The sequence below is a fragment of the Onychomys torridus genome, chromosome 9, assembly GCF_903995425.1.
Source record: "Onychomys torridus chromosome 9, mOncTor1.1, whole genome shotgun sequence".
NCBI lineage: Eukaryota > Metazoa > Chordata > Mammalia > Rodentia > Cricetidae > Onychomys > Onychomys torridus.
In genome coordinates, this window is record NC_050451.1 from 33418631 (window position 1) to 33433059 (window position 14429).

Sequence of the window (14429 nt, forward strand, 5' to 3'; positions counted from 1 at the left end):
GCAGAAGTCCTGCTTCTGTGAATGGCATGCAGAATCTCACCTGCTCTAGATTCAGCCATGTGCCTTTTCTGCTGGACAGTCTCTTCCTGAAGATTTTGAGAGAGCCATAGACCTGAGGGAGTCAACGCCTCCCTAATCGGGTTCAAAATGTCCCAAACTAGGCATGTTCCAGTCAGATAAAGAAAGAAACAGGAGGCTGGGTGGTGGTGGCTCAAGCCTTTGATTCCAGAGCTAGGGAGGCAGAGGCAGGCAGATCTCTGAGTTCAAGGCCAGCCTGGTCTATAGAAGTTCCAGGACAGCCAGGGTTACACAGACAAACCCTGTCTTCTAAAAACCAAAAATAAATAAATAGATAGATAAATAAATAAAACGGGGGGGGGGTTTAGGGTGTAAGGGCATGGACTGACTGCCTAGGGGAATTTCTTAGGCTCAAAGCTGCTCTTGGGTCTGCTATAAATCTGCCTCAGCCCCCAGCCCTTTTGCTGTGTGAACACTGGAATGTTGGGGAGTGTCGTTAACTGTCACCATGGTCTTCCTCATTCACCTTTGTGGCCTGGGGTGAGCAAGAGGGGCCACAGCAGGGGAGGGACACACCCATCAAACTAAGCTCTGTTCCTTATCCCCTTCTATAATGCCCACCATTCCCTGCTAACCCCATCCTTACCACCTATAATGCCCACCATTTCCTGCTAACCCCATCTTCATCTCCTATAACACCCACCATTCCCTGATAACCTCATCCTCACCTCCTTCTATAATGACCACTGTTCCATGCTAACTCCATCCTGACCTTCTTTCATGCAGAAAGGAAAGAAAATCCCTTGACTCCAAAATGGCATCAGGAGATACAAAGACAAGCCTCAAGGATGCCTACCCCTCTGCCAAGAGGCTGTCCCTGCAGGAGGAGGAGAAGGGAGAGGTTGAGGACTACTGCACCCCAGGACCCTTTGAGCTGGAGCGCCTCTTCTGGAAGGGCAGCCCCCAGTACACACACGTCAACGAGGTCTGGCCCAGGCTCCACATTGGTGATGAGTAAGTTCTAGGCCCAGCCTTATGTTGCCCTTACGTCACCCTGGGAAAGGCACAACTGCTTCCTCAATCACTCTGTACCAACTCCTAGTCACAGGCCTTGTCTTCTAGGTCAGTTGTTCTATGAGAAGTATATTAGTTAGAGCTCATCTCCATTTTACAGAAGACTCAGAAGAAGAGCCTTAAGCAAGGCAGGCTTATTTTTCTCTTATGTACAAGTCCAAAGGAGGGCTAGGTGGGGCAACCATGGTAACTGCAGGGGTGCCGAAATGAGAGCTTCTGTGCATTGCTTCACCATCATGAGGGTCTATCGTCCTTCTTCAAGGTTGCTCAGGACCCAGAATCCTCACAGAGCTCTGCTATGAACCACAGGATCCGGACAAAAGGAAGTCAGGAGAAAGGAAGTCAAGAAGGGCAGCTTTCCAAGGAGAAATCTAGCCCAAGACTTACCCTGCACCTAGCTGCAAGAGAGGCTGGGAAATGTAGTCTTCTATTTCAGTTGACTATTAACAACAGCAGGAATAGGAGTTTGGCATAGGAGTACCCCAAACTATGTGTCTGAAAAACAGTAGTCAAAATTGAGGTCACTAACCCTTTCTAGGTCTTATAGTCAGTTTCCCCACTTCACAAACAACTGAGAAATATTTATGGTAGGTGATGATAAGGATGAGAATGATGATGATGATGATGATTGACATCATTAGGGACCACTGTATGGTAGGTACTATGCTAAGGACCCTGCAAACATAACCTCATTTGGCCCATGATAACCCAATGAGAGAGAATCTCTCAAGGTAAGGAACCTGAGTCACAGAGCTGTTTAGTTAGTACCCTCTATCCTAAAATCTTGATGACAGGGAGCTGAAACTCATGACTTCTACTTTACCCCCCCCCCCCACACACACACTTTCATCCTTCTGAACTTCATGCCCTTCCTGTCCTTAGAGCAGGTGTGTTGGACCCCTGTGCGCATTGCTCTTAATACCCAGCTGGCTGCCTATAAAACTGAGGTAAATTATCTATCATGGGCAATAGCCCCTGTCATATTTTTCCCTTAATCTTTTTTTTTTTTTTAAGCTATGAGAAGTTAGAAAAATTGCATGCCATTATCCACTAAGTTAAACATGGGGGTTATAAAAGCAAACTATAAACCAAACATGGTGTATCATGCCTATAATCCTAGCGCTTTTGAGGTAGAGACAGGAAGATTAGAAGTTCAAGGTCTGGAGAGATGGCTCAGCAGTTAAGAGCACTGGCTGTTCTTCCAGAGGTTCTGAGTTCAATTCCCAGCAACCACATGGTGGCTCACAGCCATCTGTAATGAGATCTGGCGCCCTCTTCTGGCATGGAGGCAGAACATCGTATACACAATAAATAAGTCTTTTTAAAAAAAGTTCAAGGTCAACCTTCGCTATATAGTAAATTCAAGGCTAGCCTGGGCTCATGAGACTCTGCCTCAAACAAAACAGAAATAATCTCTCTTTTTCCACTCTTAACAAGTATTAAGACAATATTAATATATTTATGTCAAGCATTATGACAATATTTTCAATATTTATTTATTTTTAATATATGAGTACTCTGTCTGCATGTATGCCTACATACCAGAAGAGGGCATAGATCCCATTGTAATAGATGGCTGTGAGCCACCATGTGGTTGCTGGGAATTGAACTCAGGACCTCTGGAAGAGCAGCCATTGCTCTTAGCCACCGAGCCACCTCTCCAGCCCCCTTTTAAAAGCATTTTTATGGCTAGGTGGTGGTGGTGCACACCTTTAATCCCAGCAGACAGAAGCAGGCGAATCTCTGTGAGTTCAAAGCCAGCTTGGTCTCCAAAGTGAGTTCCAGGAAAGACACAAAGCTACACAGAAAAACCCTGTCTTGAAAAACCAAAAAAAAAAAAAAAGCATTTTTATATTTTTAGTGTGTGTGTATGTGTGTGTGTGTGTGTGAGTACAAGTGCCAGCCACACGTATTCATGGAGGTCAGAGGATAATTAGCTGAAGTTGGTTTTCTCTCCACCGAGTGGGAACCAGGGATTGAACTCAGGCCAAGCAAGCACCTTTACCCACTGAACATCTTGCTAACCCCCATCTATCAAGTTCATGTTCTATTCTACTTTCTGTGTGCTGTTTCAAACCTAAGGAAACACATACACACACATACGAGGCATTTTCATTTCTTTTAAACAGAGTGATTTTTTTCTAAAGATTTATTTTCATTATGTATACATACGTATGCCTGAGGTTGGGGGATGCATATGAATGCAGGTGCCAGCAGAGGCCAGGGTGTCAGAGGTATCAGGTCCCCTGGAGCTGTAGTTATGGGCAGTTGTCAGTGGCCTAAGGTGAGTGCTGGGAACCACTGGGGTCCTCTTTAAGACCAGTATGAGCTCTTACCTGCTGAGCCAACTCTGTAGCTCCACAAATGGGTGTTTCATTTTGTTTGTTGAGACAGGGCCTCAGTAGCCTTCAACTCCTGGTTTTCCTGCCTCATCCCCTCAAGCATTGGGATCAGAGGCACACACTACCATTTCTGGCTTAAACAATTTCTTCTTCTTCTTCTTTTTTTTGTGGGGGTAGGTGGGTGGGGAGGGGGGAGAAGCTGAGGATCGAACCCAGGGCCTTGTGCTTGATAGGCAAGCGCTCTACCACTGAGCTAAATCCCCAACCCCAACAATTTCTTCTTAAAGAACAAATCCCACCATGTATGCTGATCTTCAGTTTTAATATTCCACAGTATAACTACAGTACAATTTGTCCAGTCGTTTCCCAGTTGAGAATATCAGGGTGACTCAGGCAAGGGGTGCACAGAACTCAATGTACTGTTTCCTCTTAGAATTCAGCTCTGTTGGGATCTAATTCATATACCATAAAACCCAGCCTCTTAAATCGTACAATTCCGTGATTTTATATTTGCAGAGTTGTGCAACCATCACCACTATCTAATTGCAGAACATTTTTAACATCTCCAAAGGAACCCAGGATCCATTAAGCAGTCACTCCTCACTCCCCACCATCCTAAGGCCCTGCGGCCGCCAGTCTACCTTCTAGTTTTATGCCTTGGCCTAGTCGGGGCATTGTATGGAATCGCACAACCTGGTGCACTTTTGTAACTGGCTTGTTTGCCCTCTGCATACTCTTCACAGTTTATCTACTTGGTGGCATGTACTGATGTTGCATTTGCTTTTCATTCCTACCAAACAACCTCTGTGTCACATGTGTAAGTTCTCCATAAGTCAAATTTAGCTTTTGTCAAAGAGGTGTGCATACACTTTGACCTCAGCTGTCACTTTAGGAAACATAATTCACAGACACAGGAGTGCCAATACATACATAAGGATGCAAGCCCAATACTGTTTATACTAGGATGGACATGGAAAACAATGGAACACTGGGGACATCTTCAGGTCTGGGAGGAAGCCAAACTCTATCCCTATGCAGTCCCCTTAGACCCAAAGAAACAGGCCACTCCCATGTCTCAGGGACCTTCAACTTAGCAATTTATATCTCAGTGTTACAGTCCACTCTGGTTCCATATTTCCTGCACCGTGGTCAATGGAGTCCAGGCTCCAGACTGACAGGGCAATGAAAAGGAGGTACCTGTTGTCAAGGAACCCTGTGGGAGGGGGTTTCTCATCAGTCTCCTGGGGCACGCTTTAACATTTGAACCGTGCTAAACCCGACTGACTAAACATCCAGACAGACAAACGCTTCCAGGAGGCTTTGGTGCCTTCTCCTCTGCCGAGCAATGGTTGTAACATTCACCAATCCCATCACACGCCAGTCAGCAGACGGGTCTATGGTACACAAACTGCCTTCCCACCCCGTCCCCATTTTGCAGGTGGGGAGCTGTGGCCCAACCCAAACCGTGGGCACCAGAGGGGGTGAATGTGGGTGAAGGAGCCTCACCCCATTCACGCTGCCTTTCCTGTCCCGCTCCACCTGCAGGTAAGATCCTGGTTCACTGTGCCATGGGCCGGAGCCGGTCGGCAACCCTGGTCCTGGCCTACCTGATGATCCACAAGAACATGACCGTGGTGGACGCCATCCAGCAAGTGGCTAAGAATCGCTGTGTCCTGCCCAACCGCGGCTTCCTGAAGCAGCTCCGTGAGCTGGACAAGCAGCTGGCCAAACAGCGGCGACAGGCTGGGCCAGGGGACAGCGAGCTGGGGAGGTAGGGGCCTCCCCGGGGGATCGGGGCCTCCCCGGGGGATTGGAGACCCTGGCACCCGGAGCGGAAGGCTGATGGGTGTCTGCCCGGAGGTTCTGTTGGTCATGGAGATGGGACAGTGAAATTTAAAGGCTGGGTCCAGGGAGGATGCCCAGCTGTCTCCTCCAAGTCTAGTTCCCCAGCTGCAGGGGGACCTGGGTTCCCATGAGTACCACTGTGGTCTCCTGTCCTTTAAGTTGGAAGCAGAGAGGTGGTTTGTTTGTTTGTTTGTTTGCTTTTTTAATGTGTGGGCACTGCGTTGTGATTAAATGTTTGGCTCTGAAAGAAGAAAAAAATCACATTCTTATTAAAAAAAATAACTTAAAATAGAACTTGATTTTTTTTTTTTTTTTTTTTTTGAGCTGAGGATTGAATGCAGGGCCTTGCGCTTAGCAAGCGCTCTACCACTGAGCTAAATCCCCAACCCCAACTCCCAGAATTGATTTTTTTTTTTTTTTTTTTTTTTGAGACAGGGTTTCTCTGGGTAGCTTTGCACCTTTCCTGGAACTCACTGTGTAGCCCAGGCTGGCCTTGAACTCACAAAGATCTGCCTGGCTCTGCTTCCTGAGTGCTGGGATTAAAGGCGTGCGCCACCACCGCCCGGCCAAGAACTTGATTTTTTTAACCAGAAAATTGCCTGGCAAGCCGTGTTACAAGACAGGCTTTACCACTTAGGAAGAGCCTCAGCGCGTCCGTGTTTCTTTGTCCATGGTGGCATGCATGCGTGTGTGTGTGTGTGTGTGTGTGTGTGTGTGTGTGTGTGTGTGTGTGTAAGGGGTGGCATGAAGTTCCTTCCTTATATCACAGCCAGAGCTGTCACCACCCAAATGAGCTGTGGTCGATTTGGACAAGGAAGAGTGTGAAAAGTATAACCTCACAATTTGGGAGAAAGAGATGAGACGTAATTTTAGGGGACCTGAATGCCTCTTTCCTTTTAGCTCCAGGAAGGGCAGAATGGTGGTTCGTTTTCACTCACACCCTGAGTTACTTGCAAATGTCTGGTTTGCATGGAACTGGAGAGCAGGGCAGCCAGGTGAGCACAGGTGGGTGTGAGCTGGCCTCTCTCTTGCCGGCTAAGTCAGCACCATGAGGATCAATCTTCACTCAAGGAAACAGCAGCAGCACAGCAGAGTGGGGGCTTCCAGAACCAGGAGCCCGGAAAAGATGGAACCTAGACGAGGCTTGCTGAGGGAGACCAGCTGTGGAGCACCACCAACGGTGGTGTCCTGGAGAGAGCAGAGAGGGCCTGAGCCCTTGAGGGAAGGAGCCCACGCTTCTGGCGTGAAGTAGAGGGTCCAAGAGGATGTTCTTGCAGGAGAGATGCTGAAGTCCAGGGAAGCTGGGTAAAACTAGGTCACTGTGACATGGGGGGGGGGGGGGGAGCTGTCTTGCTTTCATGCCACTTGTAGTTTGGGACCCTGTGGTTAGGCTGGTCTCCTGAGATCCTCCTGAGAATGCTCTGGGTGTCACCTTTGTCCAGGAAGAGGCTGGGTCCTCATCTTAACATAGGCATGGGAGGAGATTACCTCAAGACTCCCTTACAGTTACAGTATTGGCCTTGTTAAAAACAAAACAAAACAAAAATAAAAAACAAAAAAAACAAACATTGCTGAAAAGTTGAAACCAAACACACATACAGTCACCTGGTCTTGTCAGGCGGCAAGCCTGAAGTGGAGACAGTGCTAAGCTGAGATGCCTGGCTGGATGAACCCCAACTCATGACTGTGAGGGAAAGAACACTGGAGTAGCACACCTACCAAGGACAGACTCTTTTGATGACTCAATTTGGCTCTTGGGAGAAGGACCTGGGGTTGGAGTAGTCCCTACCTGGGCTTTTCATCAGAGTATCCTGATGAGCCCCCTGAACTCAGTTCTCTATTAGTCTTAGCCATTCAGTGTCCCGACAAGTCAGCATTTCCATTTTCACGATGCACTTGGGTGTGAACTCATATGCAGGAGAGACAGAACATACGTAGTTCCACTGAGGTTTTCTTGAGCCACTGACCCTGTACTTCCTTCCATACCCCACCTCTCGGTGGAGCAGAGTCCTGTTGAAACAGAGAACCTTATGTTGCATGCCTGGACTCTTCCTGGTGACTCCTGGGACTTAGAGGTAAGAGAAAGGAGGAACAGAAATGTCAGCAACAGTGTTTAAAGACTTCATAAGCAATGTTTGCACACAGTTAAATAGCATTGTTGAGACTTAGCACATTCCCAAACCCGGGTTAAGGGGCCCAAAGCAAATTAAAACATGCAGATGGAACTAGAATGCAGTGTGAGACATGGGAAATGAGGTAACCGGTGGAGAAGCCCCCTCTAGACGAGTTAATGTGGTGCTGGGAAAGAATATGCCTCCAAGTGTGCAATGGAACAGAGAGTAAGCGGTCAAGGCCGTTTCTTATCACAAAAAGTGTGCCTTAGCCCAAACGGGCTTGACAAGCAGCACAGATGGCCAAGGTGGCCTCCCTCTTTTATCCTTCATGCAAGTGGGAACTTGGCTTCCTTGCTGGCTGAGGTCCAGCCTCCTAGTCTACCCCGGACTGGCTAATTTGGAAAGAGGAAAATGGTTAAGTTCCAGGAATACAATAAGGGTTACAAGGTAAAGGAGATGAACAGATTTGAATAAAAGTTTTACAAGGTGGGGTAGGTAACTCAGGGAATACTGGCTCTTGGTGGGCTAGCCACCTTTGATAGAAAAAAAAATTCTCACAGAGAAACCTTTATTGAATGGAAGAGAGTCTTGGGACAGCAGCTCACTGTGTAGCCCAGGCTGGTTTTGAATTCCTGACCTAAGCTGGAGAGTTGGCTCAGCGTTAAAGAGCACCCAGGTTGATTCCCAGCACACACATAGTGGCTTACAACTGTAATTCCAGTTCCAGGGGATCTGATGGCTCTTCTGGCCTCCATGAGCACCAGACACATATACACAGTACAGGAAAAACACCCCTATATATATTTAAAAAAATAAAAGAAAAAAAGAAACATTCAAAATAGAACCCATCGTCCTCTCTCCCAGCAGGAGGGGGAATCTCACCGAGGACACAGAGGAGCTTGTCCTTGGGGGGCACCTTCCAAAGGGGTAGGAGATTCTAGAATTTGATTTGGAACGCTGAAGACTGCAGGGAAATACAATTCTGGGAGTCTTCTGTAGAGCTTAAAGTCATCACACTGGACGAGATGAGGAGGAAGAAAAGATGCCCCCAGCCCAGGGCTTGCAGAACAGTTCTGGGAGGAGGAGGAAGGCATGGGAAACCATCCCAGAAAGCAGTGGCAGGAACCTGCTCCATGGCAGGTCCCCAACGCTAACGTCTGGGCAAGGCTTGCTCTCAATAAAGGAACCTGCATCTACAGAGCTGATCTGACATCATCAGGGGATCGATCATTTGCTGAGCCTTCACATCAGAGAGGTGACCAATCTGGGCCTTTCCAGACTAGTGTTTCCGAGAGCTGATTCAGCCATCTGGGTATGTTGCAGCTTAGAATTTCCAACTGAGTTGGGGGCAATTCACTTTTTCTTTTCCACCTCTTGATCAATGGGTGTGGGTTGTGTAGGAGGGCTGTTGACAAGTGCTGACTCATCATTTCTAATGTTGGCAAGCAGGGCCTGTAGACCCGAGCTACTTAAGGTAAGTTGGCATCAGATGACCACTCTTACAAAGCAAACGCTGTTGGTCTTAGAAGATATGGGCTATGAGCGGATACCAACCTAAGGCAGTTGTATTGTTTTGATGGATCTAAGCCATATCCCAGGATTTGTGGGGTGGCTTTTCCAGTGAGGCCCCGGGGCACTACAGCCAGCTCAGCTGGACAGTTCTTTCCCAACACAGCCTGTTTCCTTAGGGGATATTTGGACTCTGGGACCAATGATAGGCAGCCCCTGTGCTGTTCTGATGCATGGGTGTGGGACAGTGATTAGGAACTGGTCCATAAAGCTCCTTTGGACTGTGAAGCCAGAGCAAGAGGTGGAGCATTGGGACCCAGACTTCCTACAACCCAAAGGCACGTTAACAGGCTAAACTTAAAGGGAAAGGGGGGTGTCTGGGCCCCAGACTCTTAACAAAAGAAGGCACTAAATTAGCACACAAATGTTTCAAAGAGGGACTTGGAGGGTGTCTCTGTAGGGTTCCCAGACAGGGACAACAGCTTCCTGCCAGATGTGTGGTCCACTGCCCTGCTGGGACCCTCAGCCACTCCTAACCTGCTCTAGCGGCTGATTCAGACAGACTGCACACAATCACCTGCTACTCGAAAGACAGCACTTTTCTTTCCCCACGAATTATATTCTGCATGCCCCCCCCCCTGCTTTACCAGCCCTTGCAGGAGGGTCTTCTTACAAGCACTCACGCCTTCCCCATCTACTTCAGGTATTCTCACTCCACTGGCTTGGCAGGAGCGGATGCCAACCCTAGCATACACCCTAGAAACAGGCGATGGTGAGAACAGGAAGCCAGACCCCAGAAGGCTTCCTCTATTGGGGTGGCCTTTTGTTCAGGCATGTATGGACCATCCCACCTGGCTGCGCCCGTTATGGTTTGTGTCAATGATCTGCTGAGTTGTGAGCTCCTGTGCACAGATGATGCCTTGAAAACTCCCTGGGCCAGTCACACAGAGGTGCCAAGCAATCAAATATTTTAACTCACAGTCAAAACTTTCTCTGAATGCCATGAAACGTGTATAAACATTCACTTTTGTGTGTGTGTGTGTGTGTGTGTTAAATTATAAACACTAAAGGGAACATCCAGCCATTCACAAGTGAGTGACACTTTCACACTTTTTAAAAGAAATGAACTTTGAAATATACCACCCCCAACTGGGTGTTTGTGATAGCAATCCTATAAAAAAAGAAGCTTGCTAGTGTGGTACCAGGCCCTCAGGGGCTCCTGCACATGTACAAATGAGGCAACTGGACACCCTTGTGGGAGTTTTGGGCAAATGAAGATCAAAGTCAAAAGAAAAAAACAAACTCACTTTATTTTTAAAGACAATAATTGGCATACAGAAGGTATGCACTAGCATAAAGTAAACTTTCATGAAAAGCATTAAAATCCATTATAAATTAATTTATTAAATAGGTATTTGGTATATGTGATGGTTTTATTAGATATTACTCTTATTTATTGCCAACCCCTCCCCCAAAGTCAAAACAAATCAGAAAAATCCCCTAACTCCAATTTACACTAAATAATTTATTTCCCCAATGTGTATGTGTTCCGAGATGTGACACACAGGATAACAGTTCAGCTGGCCATTCTCCATCAATCATAATATGACAGGACACAAGAGGCTAAAAATGGCTCATCATAATTTATTTTATGTTAAAATGTACAGCTTTTTTTGTCTTTTCTTCTTTTTTTGAAGTAACTGACTGAAAAGAGAACAGATAAACACGAGAGTGATCTGGATCCTATCTTATACAAGGTCACACCTCTGCTTGGCCCGCACTGTCACCTGGATAGGTACAAAGGCTACAAAAGGAAGCAATAATATAAACAGACACAAATAACCTTTCTGCTTTTTGACATGCGATTTGTAAGCTTAGTTTGAGCTATTCACAAGCTACTTTTCTATTTTTCCTTAAAAAATAACTCCAATATTTTATAAAGATAGAAAAATCTACAGATGGAATGAAAATGTAAAGTTAGAGGCATTTCCATAAAATAGCAACTTTACACCAAATTCACTATTTTTTTTTTAAATCCTGCCAAGTATTTGGACATATATGAAATGCTTCAAAACCTGACAGATAAACACTGAGATATGCTTCATTCAATAAACAGAAGTGTGCATTTATAAAACAGAAAGCTGCCTTTCCCCAAAGGAACCTGCCACCAAAATGGAAAAGGTCTCAACTTTACAGCAAACGTTTAGCAATACCCCCCTTGACTAGCCAGATGGGGTAGCTCTGATAGCTCTTTACAGTTTTATAATTAACAAAAATAGAGTTTTTTTTTTTTAAAACCCTCAAATTAGGGTACCCTAATCAAGGCAAAAAACTTAAGAAATGGCTTACCGTTAGCACAACACTTGTACAGTACTACAAAATGCACTGTCACTAACAAAGACATTAGCGGCATGCTGAAGTGTCACCTTAAACAAAATATACAGTAATTGAAATGCTAAAGGCATTTACATGGAGTGGACAGGAAGGAAAAAGATCCAGATTCAATATCAAAACAGGTGACTTGAGGAGGGGCTTGTATCCACACTGTTTAATGGAAGCAGGCACAAAGAGTGGCTGCTGCCAAGCTGTAGTCCTAAGGGAGACCTTCCTTTACAGAGAATTTTATATAAAAGTAACAGAAACCAAGGTACCAAAAAAGAAAAAAGGAAAAAAGAAAAACAACTTGTATAAGGCTTTCTGCTGCATACAGCTTTTTTTTTTTCTTTTTTTAAATAAATGGTGCCAGCAATGTTTTTGCATTCACACCAATGCTGGTTTTGAAATCGTACTCTTCAAAGGTATTTGTGCAGATCAATCCAACAGTGCGGCCCAGTGCGATCTGTGGGCTGCCGGGCTGCCTACCTTCTCATGTAGGACCCATTGAGAGACTGTTTGGACATGCCTGTGTTCATGTAGCCATGGTGTCCGGGGGCCGTGTACATCATGTTACTGTGGGGTGGGGTCTGCATTGGCTGCTGGGCATATGGCTGGGTTCCCATCATGCCCATCTGCATCTGCATAGGGTACTGGGGTGTTTGATTCATGTAGCCATGGTTGCTGTGGTAGCCACTGTTCATCATTGGCTGGGACATACTGTACCCATTCATGGCATTGAGAGTATTCATGTTCATGTTCACAGAGTTGACATTGTAGGCTGGCGCTGGCATCAAGTTTACACTCATGTTCATGCCTCTCTGCATTGTCAAAGTCCGTGCAGGACCCTGCATGGCTACAGTCTGGGAACGCCCATAGATCTGTGACTGATGGGGGGCAGCGGCTGGTGACAGAGACGCTGACTTGGTTCTCATGGAGACGTGGCCCTTGCTGGCAATCTGAGTTTGCAGTCTTTGGCTGTGGGAGATGCCAATATTTGAAGCAGCCATGTTCCGCTGCAAGAGAGGTGGCGGCAGATTCATGGGAGGAGGAGTCAGGTTAGGGGGCGGGGTCATGGTAGCTTGTGCTTGGGTTCCCCCGGGGACGGAGTGTGGAGACTGAGAAAGCTGAACAAGCCCTGTGTTACTTAGTGGTGTGGACAAAGAGGCACTGTTTGCATAGGAAGTCACAGCAGCGGAATGGCTGTAAGGCAATGAATGGTCAATAAGTGTATTAGTTAACTGCTGCAGTTTGGCAAGGCTGAAGGTGGCAGATGGCTGTGGGTAGTGCCCAGCCCCAAAATCACTTTGACCCATTCGCTCATATAAGCCAATGTTGGCATTGCTGGTCTCAGGGATGTCAGCCAGCTGCATGGGTGGGGTGAAGTTGGCGGCCATGCTGCACTGAGCTAGCTGCTGGCTGCTGCTGGGAGGCCTCTCCACCACACAGCCTTGGGGGGACTTGACACTGCAGGTCGGAGGGGAGCTGATACTGGTCTGCTGCAGCATGCTGCAGCTCCCGCTGATGTTGGACATCTGCTGGGTGACGGCACAGCTGCTCTGGGTCAGGTTGCTAGAGGTGAGGCTGCTGTAGGGGCAGCTGTTCTGGGAGGAGCTGTTGGCACAGATGCTTCCTCCCAGGGCTGAGTCGTAGCTGCTGGGGTTTTCATAGTTCTCGGTAGTGCTCTCGATACTGCCCAGGTCGCTGAAGCCACTGTCCACGACTTGCTGTGAGTGATCTGAGACTGACGGGACGTCCATCATGGGACTGGTCTCCATGCTCTGCAGAGGTGGCACTGTGATAGCGGTCTGATCAGGACTGATTTGGGCATAGCTATTCTCTAGGGCGGGGACGTTGGGGCTGTTGACAGAACGGACTGACTGGCTGGGATGGGAATGGACGGACGAAACCGGGCTGTGGTCTGACTGCTGGCATTCGTCCAGAGTGGTGGCAATCTGAGGACTTTGGTCTGTATGTGTATAGTTCTGCAGGCTTCTACAGGCCTCTTGTGTCTCGGCACAATCCTGAAAGGTGTCATCGTGTTCCCTGTTTTCTTGGGTCAAAGACTGGACAGCTTGGGCGGTCTCCGAGTCAATTTCCACAGGGGCTGTGCCTCCCTCTTTGAGCTCAGCATCGACGCCATCACTGTTATTCTGGTCCTGCTTCTGTGTCTGTTCTTCTGAGGGGTCCTCATCAGACTCAGGCGCAGTTCCAGGGTCCCCAGCAAGCTCCTTCGGCTCACTGTCACACGAAACTGCAAGGCCAACGCCGCAGTCCATCAGGACCTCAGGGCTGGAGTGACTCGGCTGGACACTAAGGTCTAAAAAAGCTTCCTGGCTCTCTAGCGCATCCTTGAAGGCTTCTTTTGGAAGGTCACCCCTCTCCATGTCGGCGGACTCCATGTGACTGTCATCTTCGTCATCTGCGTCATGGTCCTCATTGTGAGATGGCTCTTCCTCCTCTTCCTCCTCCTCCTCGTGATCATCCAAATGCACGGGGGCTTCCTTTTCCATGGAGATTTCTGGTTCCTCTTTTCCTTTACTTTGAGCACCATCTTGGTCTTTTTCTGCAGTTCCTTCCTCCTCCTCCTCCTCCCGCTCTCCCTCCTCCTCCTCTTCGTCCTCCTCCTCCTCACCTTTGATGGGGTCCTCCTCATCTACCTTTTTACCTGGTGATTTACAGGGACTCACAGGTGCGCCTGTCTCCTCCCTTCTCTTCCCGTCCTGCGGTAGCAGGGTTTCCATGCTCTCCGTCACCTCCCGCTCTGTTCCCACAGGACTGTCCTTGACTTCTGAGACCTCCTTCTGCTCCTCGACGGTCACCTGGTCATCTGGCTCCATGGGCGTCTCTGGTGGGGTGTACAGATTCAGTTTGAAGCCCGTCTTCCTCTCCTTGCTTTGCTTCCACTTGGAGAGGCTTCGCTTTGTCCCTTTCGACCAGACTTGTTTGCACTTTAGAGGTTCAGGATTGTCTTTGCTGCCTTCTTTCAAGTTTTCTGCATTATCATCCACATTGTCTTAATGAGACAGAGAGAGAGAAAGGCACAAGTTTTAGAAAGTATAACTCCACGGCACATATCTCTAATTCATTAGCAAGCATGGCTTTCAGTTTCGCACTGTAAGAGTTGATGGGAAAGGTAATTGAGAATACTGTG

General features: G+C 47.5%; 2 protein-coding genes and 1 non-coding gene across 9 annotated transcripts in view; 1 reads left to right on the forward strand and 2 right to left on the reverse strand.

Annotated features, from left to right (window-relative positions):
- The first annotated feature begins 832 nt into the window (after positions 1-832).
- On the forward strand, positions 833-5209 carry LOC118591221 (dual specificity phosphatase DUPD1-like). Its single transcript, XM_036199345.1, has 3 exons — positions 833-1032; positions 4873-4925; positions 4980-5209. Exons 1-3 carry the CDS (start codon positions 833-835, stop codon positions 5207-5209), a joined length of 483 nt encoding a protein of 160 aa, XP_036055238.1.
- Trnad-auc lies at positions 3626-3697 on the reverse strand. The gene has a single exon. It is a non-coding gene; the product is annotated as a tRNA-Asp (tRNA).
- A 4979-nt stretch (positions 5210-10188) lies between the features above and the next one.
- Positions 10189-14429, reverse strand: part of Kat6b (lysine acetyltransferase 6B) — a 180341-nt gene continuing 176100 nt past the window's right edge. For 6 of the 7 annotated variants that reach the window (XM_036199057.1, XM_036199060.1, XM_036199058.1 and 3 more), the window contains one exon: positions 11590-14291. In XM_036199057.1, coding sequence (XP_036054950.1) covers positions 11761-14291 — 2531 coding nt within the window. In that variant the 3' untranslated portion in view covers positions 11590-11760. Of the gene's footprint in view, positions 14292-14429 lie in introns of all 7 variants that reach the window. The other variant, XM_036199059.1, reaches the window with a different exon arrangement.

What these genes read in the sequence shown, in the direction of transcription:
- LOC118591221 (XM_036199345.1), top strand. Translation starts at nt 833, where the DNA reads ATGGCATCAGGAGATACAAAGACAAGCCTCAAGGATGCCTACCCCTCT. An exon ending in AGGCTCCACATTGGTGATGA is followed by an intron (nt 1,033 to 4,872) that starts GTAAGTTCTAGG and finishes CCCATTTTGCAG; the next exon opens with GTGGGGAGCTGTGGCCCAAC. An exon ending in ACCAGAGGGGGTGAATGTGG is followed by an intron (nt 4,926 to 4,979) that starts GTGAAGGAGCCT and finishes CTCCACCTGCAG; the next exon opens with GTAAGATCCTGGTTCACTGT.